The sequence below is a fragment of the Sebastes umbrosus genome, chromosome 8, assembly GCF_015220745.1.
Source record: "Sebastes umbrosus isolate fSebUmb1 chromosome 8, fSebUmb1.pri, whole genome shotgun sequence".
Classification (NCBI taxonomy): Eukaryota; Metazoa; Chordata; class Actinopteri; order Perciformes; family Sebastidae; genus Sebastes; species Sebastes umbrosus.
Genome location: NC_051276.1, coordinates 24,659,005 through 24,686,204, shown reverse-complemented (window position 1 = coordinate 24,686,204; position 27,200 = coordinate 24,659,005). Strand labels below are relative to the sequence as shown.

General features: G+C 40.7%; 4 protein-coding genes across 5 annotated transcripts; all 4 read left to right on the top strand.

Annotated features, from left to right (window-relative positions):
* The first annotated feature begins 1,147 nt into the window (after positions 1-1,147).
* On the top strand, positions 1,148-4,823 carry LOC119493588 (cytochrome c oxidase subunit 6A, mitochondrial). The gene is made up of 3 exons (XM_037779035.1): positions 1,148-1,308; positions 4,255-4,397; positions 4,510-4,823. The coding sequence occupies exons 1-3, from the start codon at positions 1,197-1,199 to the stop codon at positions 4,597-4,599; spliced, it is 345 nt and encodes a 114-aa protein (XP_037634963.1). The 5' UTR covers positions 1,148-1,196; the 3' UTR covers positions 4,600-4,823.
* Positions 4,824-6,393: 1,570 nt separating this feature from the next.
* LOC119492346 lies at positions 6,394-9,983 on the top strand. Its single transcript, XM_037776715.1, has 7 exons — positions 6,394-6,835; positions 6,975-7,149; positions 7,666-7,736; positions 7,821-7,994; positions 8,075-8,172; positions 9,016-9,087; positions 9,177-9,983. Exons 1-7 carry the CDS (start codon positions 6,820-6,822, stop codon positions 9,318-9,320), a joined length of 750 nt encoding a protein of 249 aa, XP_037632643.1. The 5' UTR covers positions 6,394-6,819; the 3' UTR covers positions 9,321-9,983.
* Positions 9,984-13,320: 3,337 nt separating this feature from the next.
* Positions 13,321-21,828, top strand: hps4 (HPS4 biogenesis of lysosomal organelles complex 3 subunit 2). 2 transcript variants are annotated; one of them, XR_005207981.1, is made up of 13 exons: positions 13,321-13,707; positions 14,875-14,965; positions 15,103-15,246; positions 15,364-15,471; positions 16,549-16,665; positions 17,125-17,219; positions 17,322-17,394; positions 18,897-19,021; positions 19,111-19,777; positions 19,979-20,105; positions 20,218-20,237; positions 20,428-20,539; positions 20,809-21,828. XR_005207981.1 is itself a non-coding variant. In XM_037778917.1 (12 exons), exons 1-12 carry the CDS (start codon positions 13,673-13,675, stop codon positions 20,978-20,980), a joined length of 1,866 nt encoding a protein of 621 aa, XP_037634845.1. In that variant the 5' UTR covers positions 13,324-13,672; the 3' UTR covers positions 20,981-21,828. The 2 variants fall into 2 exon arrangements, 1 of the variants encoding a protein (XP_037634845.1); XM_037778917.1 differs by lacking the exon at positions 20,218-20,237 and having other exon boundaries at positions 13,324-13,707.
* A 543-nt stretch (positions 21,829-22,371) lies between these two features.
* Positions 22,372-26,376, top strand: si:ch211-170d8.2 (uncharacterized protein LOC571755 homolog). Its single transcript, XM_037776637.1, has 3 exons — positions 22,372-23,661; positions 25,449-25,593; positions 25,734-26,376. Exons 1-3 carry the CDS (start codon positions 23,280-23,282, stop codon positions 26,062-26,064), a joined length of 858 nt encoding a protein of 285 aa, XP_037632565.1. The 5' UTR covers positions 22,372-23,279; the 3' UTR covers positions 26,065-26,376.
* Positions 26,377-27,200: the final 824 nt, after the last annotated feature.

Sequence of the window (27,200 nt, the reverse complement as noted above, 5' to 3'; positions counted from 1 at the left end):
CCGGCTACTCCATACCTTAAAATAGTGGTTCACAAGCTGTTTTGTGACTTAATACAAAACAATGTCTTCTTGCAATCTCTATGAGGTGCATTTCATTCATCACAGAGTGATTTCCCCTTCTCAGTCTGTTTTATTTGGATCAGTTTTAGAGGCCTGAAGGAGTAAAGTATACATTATTCCACAAGAAAAAATGTAAAACATCCAAAAAATTCACATAATTTTGTTTTGATTTGCAGAATTTAGTTTTTGTGAATGTGTGTGTGAATGGTGAATGTTGGCATGTAGTGTAAAGCGCTTTGAGTGGTCGTAAGACTAGAAAGGCGCTATATAAATGCATTCACCATTGCCTTGTGGTGATGTTTTATGATTTTTCCACATTTTTATGTGAAATGCCCATGAACCCACAATGGCAAAACAGCAACCTTGAACTGAGTTTTTTCCAGCTGAGTGTCTGTAGTTCTAGTGATGTGTCGTCACGAACGAGCCGGCTCTTTTAAGTGAACCATAAGAGCCGGCTCCCATCCAAGAGCCATTTTTTTTTTTCTTTCTTTAATTAATTCAAGGCAGAATGATATGATGATCTTTTCCGCATCACGGGTACTCCATGCACTGACCGTGAATGAATGTTGTGTTAATGACATCTGTGCGACCAATCAGGTGATGACAGACGAGGCTCATATGGTCAAGCAGGGAGGGGCAGTGGGTGCACGGCGCGCTGACGGTTTACAGGTACAGAGCAGGAGAGAGAGGAGTAGGGAGAGAAAGAGAGAGAGGAGTGCGGTGCGCGAATAGCAGACAAGATGAGTGACAGTCGGAAACGAAGCAGCATGTAAAATTATGGTACTCTGGAAATTATAAGGCTTATTAGTATAATTATATTGAATAATTTAAGTGATATATGAGCACACATACTAATAATAGGTCAAAACAGCTAAAGCTAGATTTGGCTGAATTATAAAAGGCAGAAGTGGTAAAACAAAGAGCCATTTGGGAGCCAAAAGAGCCGGATCTTCTTGGTGAGCTGAGCCGAATGATCTGGCTCACTAAAAAGAGCCGGAATTCCCATCACTATGTAGTTCACAGTCTCGCCTCTAGGTGGCCCAGTAGAGCTGTCTAGCCTCTACGTCACAACTCCATACCACGTGACTGCTCCATCCCAACAGCTTCCGGTTCCGCTCTGCATTACAGACAGTAAGATGTCTTCTCTCGGACGCGTCTCTCAGATGTTCCTCAGGTCTTCTCTCTCTCAGAGCCGGCGTCAGCTCTCTGCTGCTGCTGCTGCTGCTGGAGGACACTCCGAGCAGGCAGGTGAGTGTATCACCTCATGTATTCATCCTCTGGTTGTAGTTAACGTCATGTATTTGTGACGGTGTGACGTTGTGACCTTGCTGAGCTAACTAGCCTTAGCATCCTTGAGAGGACAGGACACAGAAGAAGCTGCTCAAAACATCAGCTTTATAACATGAAGATGTTCTCATTTCAGCCTGCCACCTCATTAAAACATTCACGCAGTCATTCATAAAGTCTTAGTGTAGTTTCAGTTTACTTAAGTTTGTTATTTACTTTAAAGTGGAGCAGGAACACTGACTTAGCTAGCAAGAGCTAAAGAGCAACAACAACCATAAACACATGTCCCCTCAGGTCTATAGATAGGAGCCACTAATGTAATCATTTCTCCAGACTCAAGGTTGTAGAAAGTAGAAAGGTAAGGAACAACAGTTAGGATAAGACAAGGGTCAGCCACATGTGGCTCTTTAGCTCCTCTCCAGTGGCTCCCTGTGGATTTATAAAAATGGAAATGAATAACTGTTTTTTGTTTACATTTTTATTTTTATTTATCTTTGTTGTAGGTCTATGGTACGACAGAGAATTAGGGCCATATTGAGGAAAAAAATAAATCTGAGATTTTGAGAATAAAGTCATAATATTATGAGAATAAAGTCAGAAGTTTGAGAGACAAAAGTTGTAGTGTTATGAGAATAAAGTCATAATATTATAAAAAAGTAATTTTACTTGTTTTCTTTTTTCTCGTAATAATACAACTTTTTTTTCTGCTAAAGTTATGACTTTATTCTGGAAATCTCAGATGTTTTTCCCCTCAATGTGGCCCTAATACTCGTACATCTGCTCTTTGGCCCTCACTGCATTAGACTTATATACTATATACTTAGACTATAAACTGTGTTACCTTCATCACAATGATCAAATGTTTTGCGGCTCCAGACAGATTTCTTTTTTTTATTTTGCCTAAAATGTCTCTTTTGATAGTAAAGGTTGCTGACCCCTGATTTAAGGTAAGGAGCAAAGGTTAGGCTTAACTAAACAACTTGGTGCTGAAGATATGAGCATAAAACAGTTAGCCTACTTTATAGAGAGGGGTAACAAGTACAAGACAAAACTAAATAGGATTCTCACGAGCAAAATTAACGAGTATATCGTTTTTTTATATATATAAATGAGATGGAGAGAAAACCCAGCAGACATTATTTGAAAAGGAGCGTTTAACTACTTTCTCACTTAAAAATATGAATATGAATCATATTGTTTAGTAAAAGGATCACATTAATAATATCCAGTTAGTGAGATGATCGTATCTTTTAAAGGCAGATCAAAAAGCTTGGAGTTGAAAGTCACCTTTAGTTAACAGCAGGTCAAGGTAGCATTAAATGGCTCAATAATACCTCTGACCTAGATGATCACCAAACAATACATTTATTCAGTCAAAAATTAATGAATAAAAGTAATAACTTTTAATATAAACTCCCCATTGATGCATATATTGATGGAAATAATTGCTGAAACTCACCTAAGATGACAAGATTACAACTTTACAGGGAAAACATTTTTTTGCATCACATAATTGCTCTCTTTTGCAGACAGTAGTAGTAGAAACTACTGCATTCACGTTTTCATTGTTAATCTGATCTACAGTAATTACATATATTAGGATTGTCCATAATGTGTGTCAGATAAAATCAGTCATTCAAACATGTTTATAATAAGGCGATTCAAATCTTTAATCGTGATTAATCACATGGTTGTTAATTGCGATTAATCGCACATTTTTTATCTGTTCAAAATGTACCTTAAAGGGAGATTTGTCAAATATTTAATACTCTTATCAACATGAGAGTGGGCAAATATGCAGGCTTTATGCAAATATGTGTATATATTTGTTATTGGAAATCAATTAACAACACGAAACAGTGACAAATATTGTCCAGAAACCCTCACAGGTACTGCATTTAACCTAAAGAATATGCTCAAATCATAACATGGCAAACTGCAGCCCAACAGGCAGCAGCTGCAGGGACCAAAATTTAGCGCATATTTGGAGCATTATTTAGCCTCTTTCTTGACAGGCTAGTATGACATGGATTCCTTAGGTTTTTAGTTTCATATGATACCAGTATCTTCACTATAGCTTTATAACTGAACCCGCTACAACCTAAAAATCGCAAGTTGCATTAATGCCATAAAGAAATTAGTGGCGTTCAAACAAATTTGCGTTAACACGTTATCGCATAACCTTTGACAGCACTAGTTCAAAATTTAGTTGGTTTTGACTGGCCTTAACTGGGAGGCGAGAGATTAAATCTGGAGGCTCCCCACCACAATACCATTTGCATCATCGTGACAATCAGTCCTTTAAATGCCAATTCATAAATCTGCTTTAAATTGTGTGGGTTAATTCAAGCATTATTCTTTTCTCTGTATATATTTTGCATATTCCGTCAAAAAAACTACTACTACAAAAATTGTACAGCTTTCATTTAAATAACAGATGTATCGTTCATATTTTTATAGTATATATTTATCATATTTTTGTATTTTTTTCTGTTTCATATTTGTTTCTTGGCATCTGCTTTACTTGTATTTATTTTTATTTTCTCTTACTATGCTTAATGTTATGCACCAAAACACCTAGGCAAATTCCTTGTATGTGAAAACCTTCTTTATGAATAGTAGCTTCCAGAGATATAAGCTGGTGGTATTCCACATTTTAGTTATGGTAAAGACCACACTACGGGTAATAGCATAAAGTCACCTAACTAACATTTATTTTGTCTAACATTTCATAATGTTAAACTTGGTGAGTGCAAATTTGAAACATCGTAATGAAACAAAATTTTCTTACTTCCGAAGGGAGCGTCTTGCGTCTTAAAAATCTCATTAATTTTCAACAATCTTAGTGTGGTGGGATTTCAAATGGCTTTTTTTGTCAAACTAATCATTATTGTCTTTCTCTTCCAGCCAGGACATGGAAGATCCTCTCTTTCGTGGTTGCCCTACCTGGTGTTGCGGTGTGCATGTTGAACATGTACTTGAAAGAGCAGCAGCATACCCATGAACAGCCGGAGTTTGTCCCTTACTCCCACCTTCGCATTCGCAGCAAGGTCTGACTTTAGGCAACTTGAATAATTCACATTCCAAAATGACCTTCTTAAATGCCACAATTATCTACATTTTTACTTAATCATTTGTTGCCTAAATTATTCTTTCTTACAGCGTTTCCCTTGGGGAGATGGCACCAAATCCCTTTTCCACAACCCACACGCGAATGCCCTACCTGACGGCTATGAGGGCCACGATGAATAAACCCTTCCTCCAGACCTCATAACTGGCACAGGGACCAGTCCTCCATCAGCATTTGTTACTGGACCACACTTCCATTACATACAGTACAACTCCTCATTTTTGTTGTTTACCGCTGTGCTCTCAACATGGGGCACCCGAGCCAACAGTTTCTTTACTCTGGACCATTAAGCAAAATGTCAGACTGATACTGAATTAACATAAATAAAATAATATTATTACCTCAATTCATGTTTTATTGATTGTGTGTTGATGTGATGCAGGGTTCCAGGTTTTCCACCCTCAGTGTATTGAAACAAATAGGCCTTTTTCACAGCAAACACGTCGACAGGTCGAGGCAGAAAAAGGTGTAAATAATAAATAAAGGATGGTTGGATTTCATTCAGCTACTTCAGTTTCAGGGTCCTGGTATTGTGCCTGCTGGCTCACCGTCACACTGCCATGGGTTACTGCGACATAACAATGGAGACATTTTTAAAGAGGACCCGTTAAGTGTATTTTCAGGTGCATAGTTGTATTTTGGGTTTCAAGTAGAAGCGCTTTATTCTTCTCATACCGGCTGTGCTGCAGCACCTCTTTTCACCACTCTTTCGGACTCCACTCTAGCTCCACTCTAACTAGCTTTGTTTGCAGGCGTGCCAAACTAGCTGCTCGGCAGGTATTATACACGTGTTACTCTGTGACATCACCACGTTATGAAATAAAAGGCAGGACTTCACGTGAGGCGTTCAGAGCAGTGTTTCTGTGGGGGAGAGTAACTCCCTTTGGCTTAGACTTTGAGCTTTATAACTTTGCAGACCTTTTACATGCACAAACTATATAAAGAAAAGGGCAAAAGCACAATAGGTCTCCTTTAATGATATTAGTAACATCTGCACCTTTCCAAATCTCACTTTCTTTTTTAATTTATTGGCTATTTAAAGGCCGTGGTTCACCCACACAGGTGATTTCACTTATCTGGCTTATTTTCAGGACTGTAGGCGTGTACAGACTTTGACTTTTTCCCTCATTCACACTTGTTAAGGTGGGATAAAAATGAATAATTTCTCAAATGTAAATGAAGTACCAGCGATGCGACATAATCCCCAGCCTTTGAATTCATGTGCTTTTTCACAGTTGGAATATTTTTACATAATTCCGTACACAGAATCCGGCTTGTGTTTGAAAGTTTGAATTCAGGGTCTGAAAAAAAATGGTTAAATTGGAAATATAGTGAAATCAATAGGCCTTTTTTCACAGCAGACATTTTTGACTTGTCATAGTTGGAAAAGCACAGGTGTTACTAATGATGGCTCTGTTGTGTTCAGGGCTCCGCAGCGAGAAATGTTATCGTCTCTGACCGGGTGCCGGTGTCTTCCTGCGGCTGCGGTCGGAGACGATAACGTTTCTTTTCCTGCTTCAGCCCCGGAGGCTGAAGCAGGAAAAGCCAACACTAGGATCAGCAGTGATTCATGGAGAGACCTTCGTCTGGTCAGCTAACATTACTGCCAAGCAGGTGAAATATAGAGTGATATTGTGGTTTTAGCTGACGTGTGTCGCCTCACTGTTTTGAGCGATGCTCGTTCATGTCTATTTAGAGCGAGCAAGCGCGAATCCAACGCGGACTTTCATTGACTTAACGGCCACAGGTGTCGCTGTTAAGAAGCATTTCTGAAAGTTACAAACAGTCCCTTTAAACCTGCTATATAATATAAAAAAACAAGAAAATCTTACTTTTTACAACATGGGACCTTTAAGCCTTTTTCACAGCAGACATTTTTGACTTGTCATAATTGTCCTCATCTGTTATTTCACATAATAATTATTGCATGCATTTAGAAGACATTTCCTTTATATGGCACAATGATTAACATCTAGTAAGATGCTCTGGACCGGTTTCACGTGACTCCCCTCTTTGTTGCAGACTCCACCTCTTTCACGTGAACGCGCCTTAAGCCGAATTAGAAAATCCAGGGTTAACAAAGCTCGCTGATGTGCAGCTGCATAACACCGCTTTCCACCGTCTTTTTCCTCATTTCCGTCGCTTAGACAGTTAATGGTTGATGTGAAGCGTACCGTGACTAACTGTCGCATTTATTAAGGTCGGGTTTGATCCGTTTTGACGACCGCGTAGGGTTAAGATCTGATTACTAAATCTAGCATTGAAACATCTCGGATAACTGCGCGCACCCGCTCAGCCACAGAGGGAAGAGCAATCGAACACCGAGACCCGGATCACCATCCATGAACACAGACAGAGGTGAGGAGACCTTTCTCATGATGTCATAATAATATAAACTACACAGAAAGAAAAATCATTTTGACTCTCATAAATGTTAATAATGTATAAAAAATAATAATAAAAATAATATTTTTGTGTGTGTTTTTTTTTTTTACAGATTTCCAAATGATGAAAAAACATGAGAGGGCACATTTTTTCAGCTCTAAAGAGCAGGAACTCATTTTGAAGTTGTATGAAGAAGAGAGAGAGATATTGACAGCCAAATCCAACACTACCAGTGCCTCTAAGCTGAGAGAGGAAGCCTGGCAGAGAATTGCTGATAAAATAAACGCGTAAGAAGACTTATTCACATAAGTGTCAATATGTTATTTTCTATTATTTTTATTTTATTTTCTGAAGAAATGCTTCTACTTACTTACAACCTAGTACAAATATTACATTTAATTTCAGGGAATATACATTTTATTTATTGATTATTTTCTTTTAGCTTTTGCTGTATTTACTGATTTAAAATACACTTGTAGTTTCTGCATTTTTTTATATGCACTTTCTTTTATTTATAACTGTATTTTGTTACATGTGTATACTCTACAAAATACACATAGGCAAAGCATGGACAGCTTTTGTACAGAGGACTGAGAAAGAGCCTGCCACTGTGTGTGCGTTGACTGCCCTGTGCTGCTCCTTGTAGAAAATAAAGGTGCAGATCCTAATTCCTGGTCTGAGTGGTGTCCTTCAGTCCACCAGCAACCATTCTACAGCTGCTACATGTGGCTAATTGTCACTCTAATATTTGGACTAGAACTTTCCAAGAATCGCTGATACATAACCATTTTATTATTTTCCAGGGTATCGGACAGCGGCTACAAAAGGACGTGGCAGCAAGTGAAAGTCAAACATAAAAATATAGTGCAAACAGGTATTGTTATTGCAAGTCTACATTTTCAGTGATTATAATGGCCAGAGGAGTATTTTTTAACCTCTAAAATATATCCTTTTACAGCAAAAAGAAGACAGGTGGAGGTGATGAGGAATGAGGGGGGATCAGCAACCCCGTCGCTGACCTCTGCAGAGGAGGATGTGCTGCAGCACAAAGACAACAGGCTGAGAGTGGAGGTCCTCCCTGGGGGCGCTTGTATCGAGCCACTGACTGGATCTGACAGCTCTTTTATTAGTGGTAGGTGTACTTAATGTCTGATTAAAACTACTTCAGGATTTCCCCAAAATCTAACTCAATGTTGGGCCCTACCCATACAGTGTCAGGCCATCCTGTCCTCCTCCTGCCTATAACAAAAACTGAACCAGAGAGCTTGAGCAGCGATGAGACAGACATCAGTGACACTCATTTTGAAGGGGTGAGTGCTTTTGTCTTTTGAATACTTAAAGGGGACCTATTATGCTTTTGCGCTTTTCCCCCTTCCTTGTGTTTTTGTGCATGTAAAAGGTCTGCAAAGTTACAAAGCTCAAAGTACATGCCAAAGGGAGTTACTTTCCCCCACAGAAACACTGCTCCTGAACTGCCTGAAACGCCTCGCTTGTAGTCCTGCCTTTTCTTCCGTAACGTGGTGATGGCATAATTCCTGCCTAGCGGCTAGTTTGGCACACCCTCAGACAAAGCTAGTTAGAGAGGAGCTGGAGCAGAGTACGAAAAGTTAGGTTCAGCTGACCAATCAGGGCAGACTGGGCTTTTGGGAGGGGTGGGGTTTATACTTGCACGAGACACCGTGGTGCGGGCCTCCGCAGCATGCACAAAGGGGTTTTTGCTCAGCGTGTTGTTTGTTGCAATATGCTCCGAAACGCCAGGAGGCGTAGAAACAAAATATAATATAAGATAAGCAAGAAGTCAACGAGTGATACCGGGAAGGAAAGTAGGCTGCCTGGCAACAATTGTAAACAATAAATACTGACATACGTACCGCCAAACATTGCATTTGTGTACTGTGAAATATTACTGTCGCTTACCTCTAAGTCAAAATTACTTTCTTTCCATGAGGCCTTTTTTTTTTTTTTTGAAAAGCCGTGATGACGTCATTTTCTGGCGCTACAGCGACCATAAACCAGGCTTAAAGCGTTTTTTTTTTTGTTTTTTTTGACATTAAAGCATGTAAACATGTTCTTATAGAAACCCAAAATACAAGCAGGCTATGAAAATAAGCATAATAGGTCCTCTTTAATGCATGGATGTTTTTTTTTGGTAGGATGTGCACAGTAGCAGCTTCCAGGAGAGGGTCAACTCAGCGTGTGCTGCAACTGGTGGAAGAAAGGCCGAGGTGAGTTCTATTATGTCAGTAGTGGGTTATGGGTAATAACAAAGAATAAGAACAATATGAGCTCATGTGTTGTTTCATTTCTTCTGCAGAGACGGACAGAAGACATAAGAGCCCTTTACTGCTGCTACCTCAAGAAGGAGATAGAGAACCGTGACCAACAGATGGCATACAGAGCACTGAAAATGAGGAAGTTGGAGAAAGAAATTTTATTACTTGATAAGCAGCTGATGTGACCATGCAAAGAAATGCTAATGTTTTTATATCAGTATTATATTATGTTAAAACATGATTTATTTAAGGTCAGAGTTAACTGCAATGGTGGGCAGCAATGTCTCTTGCAATTCTGCCATTCATTTGTGCCGGACCCTTTGTTATTGTTGCAGTATTACACTGTGCAGCTCTACATATGCAACAGTACAGAGGGCCTACACTATCTAGCGCAGTCCGCAGACTGGGATAATATTGGAATCTTTCCTTTAGTTGCCCAAAGGTCATTTCAATCCCGTCATTATCTCGGTAAGAGTTGACCCAAGGTGGGCTTGAAGCCCAGTGAGACTTCAGGTTAGTGTCATGAAGAAGTGGAGTCCCCTGTGGAGGTGCTGTGTAAACCCTGTGCCCCAGGAGGATTCATTATCACGTGAGTTACTGTGCATTGACACACTTAACTGCTCTCCAGCACATTGGATTTCAAAATGAATTTATGAAACAACGAAAGACTCAGCAAGTGAAACAAATGCTCTGTTGGATTGAGATCAGGGAACTTCTAGTCAAGACCATTTTTTTGGTTGCTTTGTGTGTATGATTTGGACACATTGTGGTCAGCCACACATCACTTTGCTTAAACATTCAGAATAAGATGTGGAATCACCGATAATGTGAAGTAAAAAAGTTGAAACTGATTCCTGCCACCAGCAGCATTTTCTACTTTATTCTTTGCATTAGACATGACAGTTATTGCTCTAAATGACGAGGCTGCCTGTACATTTACACTGTGGAACGTCTTTCTATAAGCTCTCTTTAAATGCTAAGAGAAAAAGTCATTGGCATATTAATTTATAAAAGTCTTCATTTTAATTATCAAGTTTTTTTTTTTTTATGAATTGGTGCAATTGTTGTTTTTGTTTATTATTTGTGTTTTTTATCATTCTTTGTATGTAAAACATAATAATTTGTGAAATGTAAAACAATATATTGTAGCCTATCTCAAGGCTCTTGGAAACAATGACATTTTCTTTTCAGTTTGTTCAATATCTGTAGTCTAGAAAGTGATTAAGGTCAAAGGGACATAAGGTAATTAAAAAAAACAACTATCAGTAATTATGATGATGAATAAAACACAACCATGTTTTTTTTCAAAATGTTGATGATGATGGTCGTACAAAAATATACCTAATTAATCTCATGTAATTTTTCACCTGTTGCTTGGATTTAGTTCAAATTACCCTGACCTCCGCACTACACCTTAAAGCAATATAAATATCAAGCTATGTATTTATTATAAAACTAGAGCATAGAGGCTACATTACATTTTTTCAACATATGACTTTTTTTTAATGACATTTTTCGTCCCTCCAGTTGTATCTCTCCTGAACCCTGGGAGGAGACACTCGTCTCACTCCACTGTCGGGCATCGATGTGAGGATAGGAATTGAACCCTGCGCTGCTGCAGCCAGAACCGGGAACTTAGCAACCAAGCCACCAATGCCACACGCACTTGAGACTGTTCTCTTCGTGTATTTGACTTCGTCATTAGAAGTTAGACCTGAAAACAGACTGTGTCACATAAGGATCGAACGCACAACCTCCAGTATTCCAACCATATTCTACCACACTGAGCTATCTGACCAGTTACACTGATGAAGTGTTTGTTATTGTATTTGACTTTGTCATTAGAAGTTAGAACTGAAAACAGACTGTGCCATATAAGGATCAAACCCACAACCTCCAGTATTCCAACCCGATATTTACCACACAGCTATCTGACCGGATACACTGATGTAGTGTTTGTTACTGTATTTGACTTTCTCATTTAGAGTTATCTCTCAAAACTCACAGTGTCACATAAGGATTGAACGCACAACCTCCATTATTCCAAACAGATATCTACTGCCCTGAGCTAATTCACAAGTCACAGTATAGCATGTGAAAAAAGAGTACAAAAAAGTCAAAGTATAGTATAACGAAAAAAAAGTCATTGGAGAGTATCCCAAAAAAAGTCATAGTTTATATAGTATGTTGAAAAAAAGTAATAAAAAAAAGTCATTATATAAATTTTAGTATGTTGAAAAAACTCATAGCATAGTATGTTGGAAAAAGTGGTAAAAAAATGATATTATAGTATTTCGGAAAAAGTGGTAAAAATTGTATGTCGTAAAAAGCGATAAAAAAGTCATAGTATGTCGAAAAAGTCATCGTATAGTATGTCGTAAAAAAGTCATAGCATATTATGTTGAGAAAAGTGATAAAAAAGTCATAGTATAGTATGTCGTAAAAAGTCATAGCATAACATGTTGAAAAAAGTGGTAAAAAAAGTCATAGTATAGTATGTCGAAAGAAATCTATAAATAATCAGTCCCCATGTTGTGCCTTGAGTGGTAGAAGATGTTATTGGAGAGCAGTGGCTGTGACTTTGTCCTGATAGTTCTTTGTTTGTTTTGTAATCTTTGGCATTGGCACAAACCCAGACCTCTCCAATGTGCGTAATTTACGCACAGCAGCCTGCAGAGAGGAGCGAGAGGAGGGGGAGTTCACTTGGACTGTTTCTGCATGGTCCTAGTGCGTGCAAAATCTCCTTTTTTTTTGTTTGTTTGTTTTAATATAACGTTATTTTTCGGACTGTAAAAAGTGGAGGGGTCCTATTGTGCCTTCTGAAAAAGTGGGGGGTCCCCATGTAAATGACGCCCTTGCTCCAGCTGCAGCAGCGTCTCTGCAGCATGCATGAATAAAGAAAGCTGCAGCACAAAGTGTCTCTGCACTCCTGCACGCAGGTTTGGGCAAATGCAAGATGACTGACTGCTTACCGACTTATTTATTGGGAAACACAATTTTACCTGCAACGATTAAGACTCGATCTAGGCTATAAACCTGAATCCTGACTTCAGAAGGACTAAATGCATCCTCTGATCTCTCCCTAGCAGCTGACTCCAGGTCTGATCGAGCTTTACTGCAGCCATTGGCTGACAGAGCTGTGCGCGGTCACGCTCAACTTCTGAAGACATTCTCAATCGAGCATTAAAAATAGGATTCATCATGGCTTCAAAGGGAGATGTGCAGTAAAACATATCTTGCCCATTTATAGCGCCATGTATAGTCAATGTAATGCACATGTGACATTCCCTGATTATTACATGGCTGGCTGTATTTTCTTTTCTTTTTGAATAGTGTAAAATCATGTTATTTATGGTATTCTCCTTATGAATTACCAGTATGTAAAAATAAAACATAATTTGAACAGAATTAAGCCTATTAAAATAGCAGCTGACATTACAATTCTGTGCAATATTTTCAGGTGGAATTTCATTTCATTCTCACTGTGCAATATCATTTTCCACTTGTGCAATTTTGTTAATAGTCTGTTTATTGTCCATACTGTATATACTGCTCCTATTTTTATACTTCCATCTATTTAAATGGTTCATATTTTGTTACACTTTGTTTCTCTCTCTCTCTATATATATACATATATACATATACATATATATACACATATATATACATACATATACATATGTATGTGTATATATATATATATATACACATACATATATATATATATATAGAGAGAGAGAGAGAGAGAGAGATTTTGCATAGAAAGCATAATCATATAAAATATGATCCATTGCTCCAGATTGAGATACAAGTTTATTTTTAGTATAATATAATTGAATATATTTAATTGTTGTTGTTGTTGTTGTTGTTGTTATTATTGTTATTATTATTATTATTATTATTATTATTTTGTATAATTTATTTTGTATAATTAATTTAATTATAATTAATTTAAATTATATCATTTATAGTATATAAAAAATAAAGTGAAATGCTGCTTACACAGTAATGCATCAGTAATGATAATGTCTTGAAATGGAAGTTTTTACTTTTACATTTACATTTTATAGCCTGCTTAAAGTAAAATATGTAAATCCTGTATTTATTTATTCTACCACTAGGTATAGGGCTTGTTGAGTGTTTCTTTAATGGCACACTAGTTTGTCCCAGTCAGCTCGCCATACTTTCACATGACTTCCACTGCGTGTGACTGACTGACCCGCATTCCTCAATTGGCAGCAGCTCTTCTGTCATACTGACTCGTTTTAGGGGCGAATAAACACTAACAGTGGATGCAAACGCTCTCCATCGCTGTCCTGGGTGTGATATGTAGATAATAAACTACATCTTTATGTTTTGTAAGTGCCAAACAGCTGATCGTCTGCGGCGCGGCGGAGGATTTGTAACATCTCTGAGCTAAAATCTTCAGTTCTACTTTTTTTTGTGCATCTTCCAGACTGTCGGGTTGGAAATACATGGATGCAAAGATAACTGATGACTGAGCGACAACTGGCTGTTTCTGAGCTTCGTGTCGGCGATGGCTGAGCTTCTTATTCCTCCAGACTCGAGAAGGTGAGATCAGCTGAGACTCAGTTTTACTGCAGAAAGCAGCTGCAGGATAGACCTGTAAACATTCACCTCTGATCACTGAGGTCTGGAGCTGATGGTCACATCTAACCACTACTCTGATCTTGTCATGTGCATTCTCTGCCCCACCAATACAGATTATTATTGGAAACCAAACAAATGTTTTGCATGAAACGTGAACTGCACATTACAGATTGCTGATATTTCTGTTACACATGGAAAATCAGACATATGCTGGAGCATCACAACAGCTACTTTAAGACATGTTTGCAATTTGGCCTTTCTTGTCAAGCATATGAATAAATGATTGAATGAAACAATGGTCTGTTAATTGATTAAATTAATCAATTAATTAATTAATTAATTGATTAATTCTCCAGTCTAGATGTCCAGGGAAGCCAAACACACTGCTCTGAAGCCAACAACTGTGTTTGCTTTCTAACTATTAAAAGGAACAGTGTGTAACACCTGAAACGTGTGTTTTCGTTAGCTTAAAATGAGCCCTTCATATCTACATAGGGAAAGGAGGCTGGGTCACGCATCATCAACGCGTCATATCTTTGGGGGTATAACACATGCGCAGTAAAATCTCGCTGAAATTGAGCCAATCGCAACGTACGACCGCAGCTTCAGTTACACTATGCATGTGTTATACCCCATACCTCAAGACCCATGTCCGCCCGTGACCCATCCTCCTTTCCATAGGCCTTGGGGAGCGAGTCCTCTTCACGGAGTCCACCATGTTGCTCCGCCATGTTCCTACAGAAGCCCAGAACGGACAAACCAAACTCTGACTCTAGAGAGAGCCTTTCATGTTTTTACGTTACCTGAAGGCCACCGTAGTTCTCCGACATGCTTGTGAAACTGCAGTAACGTGAGCCGCAGAGTGCAAAACCGTGGTACCGCCAGCCGCCGTCTGACTTCCGTTGCTCCTAAAGTAGTGTTATTATGGTAAAGATGACCTCTGAGCGAGGCGAACGGTGTTACTACGGTTTTGCACTCGGCGGCTCACGTTACCACAGTCTTGGAAAGGGAGGAGTGAGCGGAGGGGTACTCAGTTGGTTGCAATCTGCAACCGCACCACTAGATGCTGCCAAATCCTACACACTGTACCTTCAAATGAAGACATTTCTTTGTGTATTTATTCTGCAGGTGTAGTTATTTCTTCCTCTATGATGGATCCAGAGTCAGAGGAGAGGGCGACCCTACAAGAGAGGGAATCTGCTACTTCTACCCGGAAGAGGTTGGACTCTCACGCACTTGTTGCATGTTAGGTTGTATTGTTGAGTATGATGATGATCGCCCAGTGCTCGTTTGTGTTTATATTTCAACCCATAGCGTTTAGTTCTGTAACCTCAAAGTTGCATGTATTCCTGTCAGACCCCTTTAGATAAGCAGGAGCTGCTTTGCGGTCAGCTTGCCGGCGCTTGCCGCTGTGTCTCTGAACTCTCCTCCTCCCCTGTGCGCATACTGAGGCTGCGCCGCAACACGTTCGCCATCCGTATGAAAGATGACTTCTTTTGGGTGAGTGAGCACACACAGTAGGGCCAGCTGCAACTTTTCAAGATGTCTCTGATTTTTTCCCCCCTAAAAATGAGTCTTTGATAGTTATTTTTGGGGCTATCTTTTTGTTCTCCTCAGGCTCTGGGCTGCTCAGTCGAAGTCCCCACCGTCAGCGTCTGTGAGCTCCTGGATCAGCTCATAAACCTCTTTTGTTTCTACAATGGCTCTGTCCGACAGAGCTACCAGGTACACTTTTCAGTTGTCTAGTAGTCTTATACCATAATAGTCTTGTTTTTATCTGCTCTGTCCCAGAGCGATTAAAAGGGCAGTGTGTAGGATTTGGGGGCATCTAGCGGTTATGCTGCACATCGCAACCAACTGGAACTTCTTCTGTGTGTCGAGTGTGTAGGAGAACTACGGTGGTTGATGCTAAAACATGAATATGGGGTGATTATACACTCATTTCTTTAACGCATTACCGTAACTTGCGTTTTTTTAGGTTGTAGTGGGCTCAGTTTTAAAGCTAGAGTGAAGATACTGGCATCATATGAAACTAAAAAACCTAAGGAATCTAGTGGTACCAACCATGTCATACTGTCGCAAAGGAGGTTAAATAACGCTCCAAACTTACACTAAATTTTGACGAGGAAAAACTGGCATGGCCATTTTCAAAGGGGTCCCTTGACCTCTGACCTCAAGATATGTGAATGAAAATGCGTTCTATGGGTACCCACGAGTCTCCCCTTTACAGACATGCTCACTTTATGATAATCACATGCAGTTTGGGGCAAGTCATAGTCAAGTCAGCACACTGACACACTGACAGCTGTTGGGCTTGAGTTTGCCACGTTATGATTTTAGCATATTTGTTATGCTAAATGCAGTACCTGTGAGGGTTTCTGGGACAAGATTTGTCATTGTTTTGTGTTGTTCATTGATGTTGATAAGAGTATTAAATACTTGACAAATCTGCCTTTAAGATACATTTTGAACAGATAAAAAAATATGTGATTAATCGCGATTAAATATTTTTTGATTGACAGCACTAGCATTAATATTATATTCAATTTCTGCCAATAGATCCCCCTGAATGCAACACAATGTTCCTTTAATATGTTTTTTTAAGAAAGACTTGCATCCGCATCAAGTTGTAGACCAATGTAATAGAGCAATCTACAGAGTAAAAGTCACATAAAAAAAGAGAAACTAGTCAATAAGTTTCAAACTGGCAGGTTTTTTTTTTCATTTTAGGGGCTATTAATTCAAAATTGTTTCTTTTTAAAAGTTGCATGTTGTAATTTTTAAACTTTTTTTGCGCTGCAGCTCAACAGTCGGGAAACTCTGGCTAATCGTTGGGCGCTGTACCTCTCACACCTACAGTCAGGATCCTCAGATCTTCATCACGTCTTCAGCTGCTTGAGAACCATCGACTCGACTAATGTACGCACACAAATGTTGCCACGGTTCCACATTTAACTTGCAGTGGCTTTTCATAGATGTTCTCGGACAGGATGTGTCACAATGTCCTGTGGTATTGTGGTATTGTGGTATTGCGTAAGAAATGCTCAGTGTGGCAAACTATCTGCACACTTGTTGCACCTAGAGACTACATTTTGATTAGCACAAGCTGCCTGACAAATGCCAATAAATCCTGGATCTTTCTGGCTGTTGTTGGTGCAATTTTCTAGCTTTTGCAAAATAAACTGTGACTGAGAAGTCTGTCACATTATACAATAGCTGACAGCATTATTAAACTTTATTTTACAGCATTTGCAGTGTCTTGTATTAGTGTAACAATTGAACTATAAAGTTTTTATCTTCTAAATTGTCTAGTTATCACCTTCCACTTTCTGTTTTTTACATGAGCTGAAAGGTAACCATTTGAATTCTTGTCTGCAGGTTGACCCACTTCTCCTTCTCAAAGCTGCCCTCATTCTTCAGGCCTGTCAGCGCTGCCCTCTAGTGTCAGCAGGCTGTATTCTTTTCAGAGGACGGTGAGCTGACATTTTAAGTCTATATCGACCAGTCAGCGGAATAGTTTTTTTTTCTGTAAATAACAGGTTTTGAAATCTGACTTTTCTGCCATTTCTCTGCAGAGTTGTGAGCACACAGATGTCTCCAGACCTCACAATGAAGGTGATGGTTCATGAGAGTGAAACATACACCAAGGTAGGACATGACGGTGGGACCAAATGCTGTCCTAAAGCTTTTCTCACCCAACAGTTGTGCATGAAACGCTTGAAAGAGTAAACTAATCACTAGCCTAGCAAGCTGTCATTTTTACAATCTTTTGCACTCACTTTAATTGAACTAAATAATGGAATGGAATAATAGTACTTCTGTTTGGCTGAGAACATGCCAAGGACCCTTTAACAGGCCACTTTGAAACCCATTTTAGTAGCAGTAATTTAGGCTACCTAATGGTACGTGTCCACAGGATCCATCCTTTTCAGGCTTCCCATTCATTGTCAATATAAACAGCTGTGCATTCTAGTAGCGTTGCGTTTCGAGATATGGACCGTCACGTTGCCCGCTCCTCATTTGCAAAAATTTGAGGACTAGGCTACTTTATGCAAATCAGGGGCGTCTGGCAAATTATTTGCTAATTTTTTATCTGTTCAAAATGTACCTTAAAGGGAGATTTGTCAAGTATTTAATACTCTTATCATCATGGGAGTGGGCAAATATGCTTATACAAATGTATATATATTTATCATTGGAAATCAATTAACAACACAAAATAATTACAAGTATTGTCCAGAAACCCTCACAGGTACTGCATTTAGCATAAAAAATATGCTCAAATCATAACATGGTAAACTCAAGTCCAACAGACAACAACAGTTGTCAGTCTGTCAGTGTGCTGACTTGACTATGACTTGCCCCAAACTGCATGCGATTATCATAAAGTGGGCATGTCTGTAAAGGGGAGACTCGTGGGTACCCATAGAACCCATTTTCATTCACATACAGTACCTTGAGGTCAGAGGTCAGCCCTTTGACAGCCCTACAATAAACTGAAATCAAAAGGATGCCAAAGTAACTACATAATGACGTCTGCAACACAACAAGCAAACAGCTTATAAAATGCTTGTTTTCTGAATGGAGTTTGGCTTGATCAGTGCCAGGCTATGCTAACATTGTAGCTGCTCCATCAACGCTCAACATAACGTCATCTAGGCATAAATACGGCAGCGATGTTGTTGTTTATACTATAGACCGTCTGTGTTTTATACACGTACATTTATACACAGAGTTTCGCCCGGTCTCTGTTCAAATATGATGTACTATCGTAGCTCTGGGTGCGCACAGACGGCTACAATACTTTTTTCCTCCATTTCTGATTCATCAACATCAGGACATCAGGACGTCAGTGACGACAGGAGGAGAATCTCAATGCTGATAGGCTTTTGCGACAGCGTCACGCAAATTTCTTGCTCAAGTTTAAATATTTCAACTTGCACGAATGACACGAATTTTGCATATACTCGTACTTCGTGTCGCCCTGCGCGAACTTGCGTCTATTTGTCTCTTTGCATTGACTTTGTATGTAATCGTGCCGTACTAAAAGTTCACTTTGTGTTTGGTGTGAATGCCCCATGACTCTTGACAATGTTAAACTATTCCCTTAACAGAAAAAGTCTTAAGCCAGTGTTTTACATTCGATGCAGGCCCAGAAACCCAACGGGCCGAGTACCTTCAGCTCATTTGGCGGTGCCATCAGCTCCACTACCGTGTTCCTGACAATGTCTGAACTCCAGTACCTGCAATCTGCCCCCGTCGACAAAGACTTCAGGTAGCGTCTTCCCTTAATGAGCTCCAGTTCTGTTTGTGTGACATTTCCAGAGAATCCTGAGTGTCTCAAACCTTTTTCCAATCCTCCAGTTCCCACTCTACTCCGCACAAAACCATCCCCCCGAAGAAGACCCGCCTGTCAAGAACGTTATCTGACACTCCCTCCACTGAGTCGGAGCCATCTGACCCAGGTTCCTCCCAGTCCTCCCAGAGGTTATCCCTCAGCCCTCGCTTGTCAGACAGCTCCATGCTTCCATTGCAGAGCGCCGCTGATTCCTCACCGCCGTCGCTCAAGCCTCCTTTCTCAAACGGGAAACACTCCCCCGAAGCTGAGGAAGAAGTGCTGGAAGAGTCGCATTATCACAGCTTTCACAGCAACGGAGGCGGAGTCAGTCCGATGCATAACGAAGGAGACGGCTCATTGTTGGGAGAAAACTCCCATCTAAATGGAGGTGGAGGCGGAGGAGATGGTGATGGAGACGCAGGACACTGTGGTACAGCGTTTGACCTCAGAGGGGCTGAGGAATCCCACGACGGTGAGGTTTCGGAAGAGGCTGACAGAAGTGGCGGCTGTGGGAGTGTCCAGGGCCACGAGGCGGAGATACCAGATCCTCCTACTTGCTCTGGTGCTTTTGACCGCCCAGAGGAGTGTCCGCTGATTCCCATGACGCTGTACGTGCACCGGGTCAAAGGCCTGGTGCTGGCTCTGCTGGTGGAGCCGCACTTCTCGAGCGACACAGCTTCTGTGGAGGAAGTGGTGAGAAACGACGGCAACCCTAATAATAATAATAATTTCTCTCATTTTTTGTCACATATTGAAAGTTTGTGAGCAAAAAAACACAAAAAGATACTTCATGACACAGCTGAATGTGACACATCGCAATGAATCCAGCAGCTGTGCACTAATATTGCCTTTGTAATGCTAACGCATGGCTCCTCCTTTATGGTTTGCATCCAGTATCACAGCAGCCTGGCGTCACTCAACGGACTAGAGGCCCATCTGAGGACTATCTCTCCAGCGGCCCCGGGCGCTCCAGGACCCTACATATTTGCCCATTTTGACTGCATTCAGAGCACGATGACAAGTGAGGCTCCCGCGACACTCTGACACATCTCCTTTCTTCATTCACTCTTTGACTCTCTGTGTTTATCTTTACTCACTCTGCATCTTTTTTCTGATAATTCTGTCTTTTCCAGTTTCCCAGTTTCCTTCTAGAGTGAGTATCTTCTGCACCACCATCTCTACCTTGGGGACTAGGAGGGGGGTGGGAGTTTATATTTGTCTTTGCATGAGCTAATGGCTAATTAGTAAGACTGTGATCAGCATTCCTTTGTGCGTCAGGCATGCTTGTCCAGGTTAATGTGCCACCGCGGTACTGAGTCTCTTGTTATTGTGTGTCTCTGCAGCCAACCTGTCTGGTCGACCAGGGGGAGCCCCGGAGCGTCCTTTTGTGAGAGCCACATCGCTTCTTCACTCGCATTTCTGTAACACTGGAACTCTGCAGGAGGCTATTATCAGGTCAGTACGGCAGTAACGTGATGATGGTGGTGGTGGTTTGGGGGGGGAGGAGTAGAAGTAGAAGTCGGGGGTAGGGGGTTGGATCTGTCATCATCGTGTCCATCATCACATCCCACCAATCCCTGAATGTTCTTCTTCTAGATCACACTCACATTTAATGGAAAAGAAAGTCCCATTGTTTTTATGACGTCATTGTGTCACTTTGCTCTTTTGTGTTGCGCGTCATCGTCCCGCATGCTTGAAATGGAAATGTGCAATTTTCACCGCAGGAGTGCCGGAGCTGCTGTGTATGGAACCCGCAGCGTGGCCCAGGAGACTTACTTCCAGCAGCACGGGGGATCGCTGAGGAACTCCGGCATCCCCAACCACCAGGACAGTGCCTTCTCGCTGCCCGGCAAGGCCCGACACAGACTGATGAAACACGGGGTCAACCTGCTCTGACGGGACGGCGGCGGCGTGACATCTGCTCTCAGTACTCAAGAGGAGCTGTATTTCGTTGAACTGCCCTGTGAGTAATATTAAAATCAACAGAGAACATAACTTAAAGATTCCTCTGTGGTTCACTTGTTCCCACAGCAGATTGTACGATGCTAGCACACCTTATAGCACTCACATTCATAGCAGAACTTTTTTTTTAAATTGTATAATAAATGACAGAGAAGATGGTTGGTAAAGGTTTTGCTGAGTAAGTTTTGTTTATAATGAAGTTTTAATTTCACCTATTCCCGTGCTTGTTTGGGTCCAATTTGTCTGAATTTTATTTCTGTTCGCTCAAACACATTACCTTTTGTATTGAGAAGCAACATTTGTTGCCGTATTAAGCTCTTGTTTACACACATTTTGCACCCTTTTCACCTTTACAGATATTTTCCGTTCAGTCACGTCCTCAACGCAGCGAATGTAGTAATTCCTCTTACTTGTATTTATTCATTTAATAGGAAATGTAGACTAAAGCAAGATTAAATCTACTTTGTGTATTTGTACAGAATCATTCTTTTCCTTGCTGCACACAAAACTGTATTACACAAATTTATAAAATAATCCAAAAAATAGTTTTTTTTATAAAAAATGTCTATTTATTTGAAATCAACTCTTTGGTAGCATAAAAATGTTATTTAACTATTCGGCTCTTAGATCTAGTGTGTGTTTTTTTTTGTTTTTGAATGTGTCATTTGTTAAAAAAGAAAGAAAGAAAAGAATGCCTGCATTGTAATGTTTGCTGAGTTGAGATCCACTGTGATACTGTAGTGCATTATTAGTGGGAATTAAATGAATACATGATCCTCTCACTGTTGAGTCTTGTGAGCTACTTTGGTAAATGCTTGTTTAAAGCCACAGGGGCGACACAGGGCCTTATTAGGGCCATCAGCGGCCTGCATGTGACCCTGCAATCCCAAACCCATTGTTCTCCTCCTCGGGCTTAACGCCTCGTTGCAAAAATGGTCACAAGTGGCCCAGAAGAAGAAGGACAAGTGCGCTATTTGAAAAGCCAAACACATGCACTGTTAAGAATTTCCCAGTAAAATAACAATAAAGAACTGGCAGCAGGGTTGCCTTTATGTTACTGTAAAATTACCATTATGATACTGTTGCTGAAATTTACAGCTTTTTACTGTTAATGAAAAATACGGTTTGAAATGTTTTTTTTTTAATTAATTTCACAGTATTTTACAGTTAATTTACTGTATAAGATACATTATATAGCTGTTTTCCACCTTTCTTTTACATTATCTTACTGATTTGTTTTAATGCACTATTTAGGTTTTATTTTTTACAACATTATTTTTGACTAAATTAATAGACTTAGCAGGTTACAGACATAGGAGTAGTCACACTAAATACAATTGTTTACACTGCAGTGGCAGAGGACGCATTGTTATTATCAGATTGTTGATTATTGCAAAACCAAAACGCCCAATTCTTACTTTTTTCTGGCAATTTATTTGTTTATTTTCTCTCAAAGGATTCTACTTCCTATTACCCAACTGAGTTATATCCTCTCAAAACCATCTGAATTAATATTTAAGATGGTAGTTTTTTACAGTTGGTGTCCCAGCAACAGTCATGTGACCTGTAGAAGTGACCTTAAGTAAAACACTGAATGTCCCAGATAAGAATTTCAGCTATAATAGTAACACAAAGATGTAATTTAAACTGATTAGTCCAGTCACCTCCATCGATTCATGTCATTCAGCAGTTTAATATTAAACACTACCATGCTATATGTTGTATGTAAAGTCAGAATCAGGTCTGATGATGCCAAACAAACACACAAATCACACAAATGCCTAAAGAATGTCTGTTTTTAGGTTAATACTGTAATTGTTTACAGTGTGCTCATAAAAAAAACGTTGTTATTCACGTTATGTGTCCAATGGTTTCTGCTCTATACGCTGCTGTGAATACGTTCTTGATGTTTCTAGATATGGAGTCATTAGAGTCATTAGCTGAGGAGCTGAATGTGAATGGTCTCTTCAGGGCGCCTCATTATGCAGGCGCGTTAAAAGAAAGCAGCTGGGGGGTAAATGGGTGGTTAAGGGCTCGAACAAAAAGAGGGGCAGGGTCTGTGAGGAGGGTCAGGATTCAAATTATAAGTGGGAAGATGTCCCCATTGTCAGTGGGGTATATAGCAAGCTGAGAGAGAGATTGAGAAAGAGAGAGAGGGAGAGAGAGGGAGAGAGAGAGAGAGAAGTTCCCCATCAGTGAAGCTCCATTTGGGCCAGGATTTAGAAACATCACCATGGCCTCTTCCTCCTCGCACTGCGTTTGGATCGCTCTGTTTCTTCTCTCAGGTCACATTGGAGTATTGGGTCGAGCTTTGCGACACGCAGATGAATCCTCTGGATCAACTTTACGCACGGACGCGTCTAGGCGGTGCACAGAGCTGGCTGCGCCTTGGCTGCTGGAGAACACGCACCAAGCTGCAGGAGATGATGATGATTACGGTGAAGCGACGCGGTTGCAGGTCCGCGTTAGGCCTTTCACACCGGGAGCCTCCTCACAGGGCCCGGTGGTTTTCCCAGGAAAATCTCTGTTCAGCTTTGTGCGACGGGTTTACCACTGCTGTCAAGAAGGAGTCCACTGCAGGAACGTGAAGGGGATTCAAGGACGACTGAGAGGAGGTGAGGCAAAGTAGATCCAGCTAAAAACACATGTTGCCATGTCATTATGAACTGTTGCCTATGCTGCTGAACTGAAATGTGTTGTGTTGGTCCATGGTACACATTTACAAAGAGATGGCACAGATGGGCTGCACCAGAAAAAGTGAAGATCAGGTTTATCTTCCATGTGCTTTAAAGGGACTGTTTGTAACTTTTTACACGTATAAATCTACCGGGTCGGGATCCCATGCGCGCTCGCATATGCGCGCTCGCGTGTGGCCGTGTCGCTCCTCCTCTGCTTGCCTTCCCTCACACACCGCGCTCGTTCTCGCTGTCTTGCTCCACCTCTACACGTGCATGCGTGCACACTCCACACTGCAGAAGAGTTAGTTTAGCTCTGAGGATATCTAGTGAATGTACAGTGGACGTTTGTGCAGAAATAACTGCTGCAGCTCCTCCAGACCAACAGAGGTTTCCCGTGTCTTGTGAAGTGACGGGGCCCCGCAGAGAGAAACGTTATCGTCTTGACCGGGTGCCGTTGTCTCCCTGTGGGCTCAGTCGGGAGGCGATAACGTTTCTCTTCCTGCTTCAGCCCCGGCACTGCCACGCTTTTCCTGCTTCAGCCTCCGAAAGCCAACACTAGGATCAGCAGTGATTCATGGAGAGACCTTCGTCTGGTCAGCTAACATTACTGCCAAGCAGCTGAAATATAGAGTGATATTGTGGTTTTAGCTGACGTGTGTCGCCTCTCTGTTTTGAGCGATGCTCGTTCATGTCTATGTAGAGCGAGCAAGCGCGAACCCAACGCTGCCCTTCGTTGACTTAACGGCCACAGGTGTCGCTGTTAACAAGCATTTCTGAAAGTTACAAATAGTCCCTTTAATACCACTAATTGTAGCTCAATGCAACATAAAAAGGTAAAAAATAATAATACTGTAACCGCGGGAGCTGGTATTTCCTCAAGTGGACTAGAGGGCAAACCTCTAAAAGTGGTGGAAAAACTACACATAATTTCCATCACTTAATTTAAGGTTGAATGTATTTCTTGACCATTAAATTTGTATTAATTAATACATTAATAACTGTATTTATAGAGCAGTTTTCATACAAGAGATGTAGCTCAAAAGTGCTTTGCGAAAGAAAATAAAAATGGAACACATTCAAACAAGGTCAGATAGGCAATAAAATAGACAATAAGAGGACAGTAGATGTTAAAATAGTGAAATTAAAAACAGAGAACATTAAGAATAATAAAAATGAGAGAATTAGTAAAAGGAAAAAAAAAACTGTATGGAATTTAAAATGTATAAAAGAGCTTCATTGCCCATTAAGGGTATTTACATTCATCATCATTGCCCATCCAGTTAACATGCAGAGAGGATAGGGATGAATGAGCAGGAAAAAACGATGCAGCATCAAATAGCCATATGCAAACCTACAGTGTTAAGAGTGACACTGTGCAGGAATGTCATAGAAGCTGTAGAAGTGAAAGCTGATGTGCATGAAAAGCAGATTGGGAGGACATTAATGGCTTGATTAATGCAGCTGTATAGAGGACCGTGTTATCTGCATACAAATGAGTCTTTAGCTGGCTTACTGTCCCCTCCAAGAAGAGTCGAGACATCCTGCTGACAGATTAACAAGGTATTAGAAGTGAAAACATCACCTCTGTGGTGGAGATCTTACTCAGATCCCTGGGATTTATTAAACTATAGAGCCTGGCATGAGTTGTGTGTGTGTTGCTTTGTGACATGAAATGCTTTGTCTTACCTGACAGACTCCTGACTCCATCTTCTTCTCCTCCTCAGGCACAGATGTGGAGTTTCTCTACACCAGGGAGATTTTATCATTGACGGTTACGAGAGCCGAGCTACACCTCCAGCTTTCCAACCCACAACATCTGGATATCCATCCTGTGCTTTCATCAATGGCAAAGCGAGACCTTCCTACAAGGTAAAAATGTTTTTACTTTTTACCAAGACTTACACTCATTTCAGTCAAAAAAAGCCTCGGAAGACAAAAAACAACTTGACTGATGGCCTCTGGGAGTGTCAGGCCTGGTTGTAACCCCTGTTGTCTCTCGCCTCCTTCAGGTACAGTTTGTGGTCGCGGGGCAACACAGTGGAGCTGAGAGTGGATCTGCTGTTCCTCATCCAGAGTCTGCAGGAGGCGGCGGGTGGTGCCGGAGGGGGTCCCAGCTTGGCGAACATGCGGCGGGTGGCGTTTTCTTCCAGGGGGCATCCACCAGGAGGGGCTCTGCAGGACACCGATGGTGACGTGTGGGGTGATGAGGTCGGCGGCACTCTGCCTGCTCTGAAGCTGGGCCTGGTTCTAGGCTGCAGTCAGGCTGGATCAGGGGTGTCCTGCGGAGCCGGCGGCGTTCACCTCTCACACACACCCTTCATGGCTCTGTACTACAGATGAAGTCAAACTGACACTGGACTGCATGGAAATCATCTGGTTTAAACTATTTTCTATCTGAAAAGACACACAGCCTCAAAGTTTACAAGGAAAATGATGCACTTCAATGTCAAATCTATTAATTTATAATTGTTATTTTTTTTTGTAAATATATATATATGTTAATAGTGAATATGATATACTGTAACTCTATGGAGTCATTCTTTTGGTTATTAAAGCTCGATCTAACAATGGCTAGTGACATAAAGAGTGTGGCCATTTCTGTTTTTGGTATAGGGCTGTCAATTGATTAAAATATTAAATTGCGATTAATCACATGATTGTCTATAGTTAATCGTGATTAATCGCACATTTCTCATCTGTTCAAAATTTATCTTAAAGGGATATTTGTCAAGTATTTAATACTCTTATTAACATGGGAGTGGGCAAATATGCTGCTTTATGCAAATGTATGTATATATTTATTATTGGAAATCAATTAACACAAAACATTGACAAATATTGTCCAGAATCCCTCACAGGTACTACATTTAGCATAAAAGATATGCTCAAATCACAACATAGTACTCAAGCTCAGCATACAACAACAGCTGTCAGTGTGCTGACTTGACTATGACTTGCCCAAACTCTATGTGATTATCATAAAGTGGGCATGTCTGTAAAGGGGAGACTCGTGGGTACCCATAGAACCCATTTTCATTCACATATCTTGAGGTCAGAGGTCAAGGGACCCCTTTGAAAATGGCCAAAATTTAGCGCAAGTAGGAGCTTATTTAGCCTCCTTTGCGACAAGCACTCTAGCTTTAAAACTGAGTCCGCTACAACCTAAAAATTGCTAATTACGTTAATGAGTTAAAGAAATTAGTGGCTAAAACTAATTAGCGTTATTATCGCATTAACTTTGACAGCCCTGGTTTCGGTCATGATTCAGTCTGCTTTGTTCAGCTGTGTTCCTCTTTCGGATATTCTGGTCCCGATACCATTGAGATATGTGGTTCTATTTAAAGAGGTTTTCACAGTTGTTGGAAGAAGGTGGAAAAAACAACACCTGGACAAACAAAAAGGCCTGTGCATGTGCCGTGACCCTGCTGAACTGCAGGGTCACAGTGACTACTCTGTCAGGAAATATTGTTAGACTG

Excerpts from the sequence above, each read along its gene's own strand:
- LOC119493588 (XM_037779035.1), top strand. The coding sequence starts at position 1,197 with ATGTCTTCTCTCGGACGCGTCTCTCAGATGTTCCTCAGGTCTTCTCTC. Across the intron at positions 1,309-4,254 it reads AGGACACTCCGAGCAGGCAG|CCAGGACATGGAAGATCCTC; the intron begins GTGAGTGTATCA and ends TTTCTCTTCCAG. Across the intron at positions 4,398-4,509 it reads ACCTTCGCATTCGCAGCAAG|CGTTTCCCTTGGGGAGATGG; the intron begins GTCTGACTTTAG and ends TCTTTCTTACAG.
- hps4 (XM_037778917.1), top strand. The coding sequence starts at position 13,673 with ATGGCTGAGCTTCTTATTCCTCCAGACTCGAGAAG. Across the intron at positions 14,966-15,102 it reads GCTACTTCTACCCGGAAGAG|ACCCCTTTAGATAAGCAGGA; the intron begins GTTGGACTCTCA and ends TATTCCTGTCAG. Across the intron at positions 17,395-18,896 it reads AGAGTGAAACATACACCAAG|GCCCAGAAACCCAACGGGCC; the intron begins GTAGGACATGAC and ends CATTCGATGCAG.
- si:ch211-170d8.2 (XM_037776637.1), top strand. The coding sequence starts at position 23,280 with ATGGCCTCTTCCTCCTCGCACTGCGTTTGGATCGCTCTGTTTCTTCTC. Across the intron at positions 23,662-25,448 it reads TCAAGGACGACTGAGAGGAG|GCACAGATGTGGAGTTTCTC; the intron begins GTGAGGCAAAGT and ends TCTCCTCCTCAG. Across the intron at positions 25,594-25,733 it reads AAGCGAGACCTTCCTACAAG|GTACAGTTTGTGGTCGCGGG; the intron begins GTAAAAATGTTT and ends CGCCTCCTTCAG.
- LOC119492346 (XM_037776715.1), top strand. Across the intron at positions 7,150-7,665 it reads ATTGCTGATAAAATAAACGC|GGTATCGGACAGCGGCTACA; the intron begins GTAAGAAGACTT and ends ATTATTTTCCAG. Across the intron at positions 7,737-7,820 it reads TAAAAATATAGTGCAAACAG|CAAAAAGAAGACAGGTGGAG; the intron begins GTATTGTTATTG and ends ATCCTTTTACAG.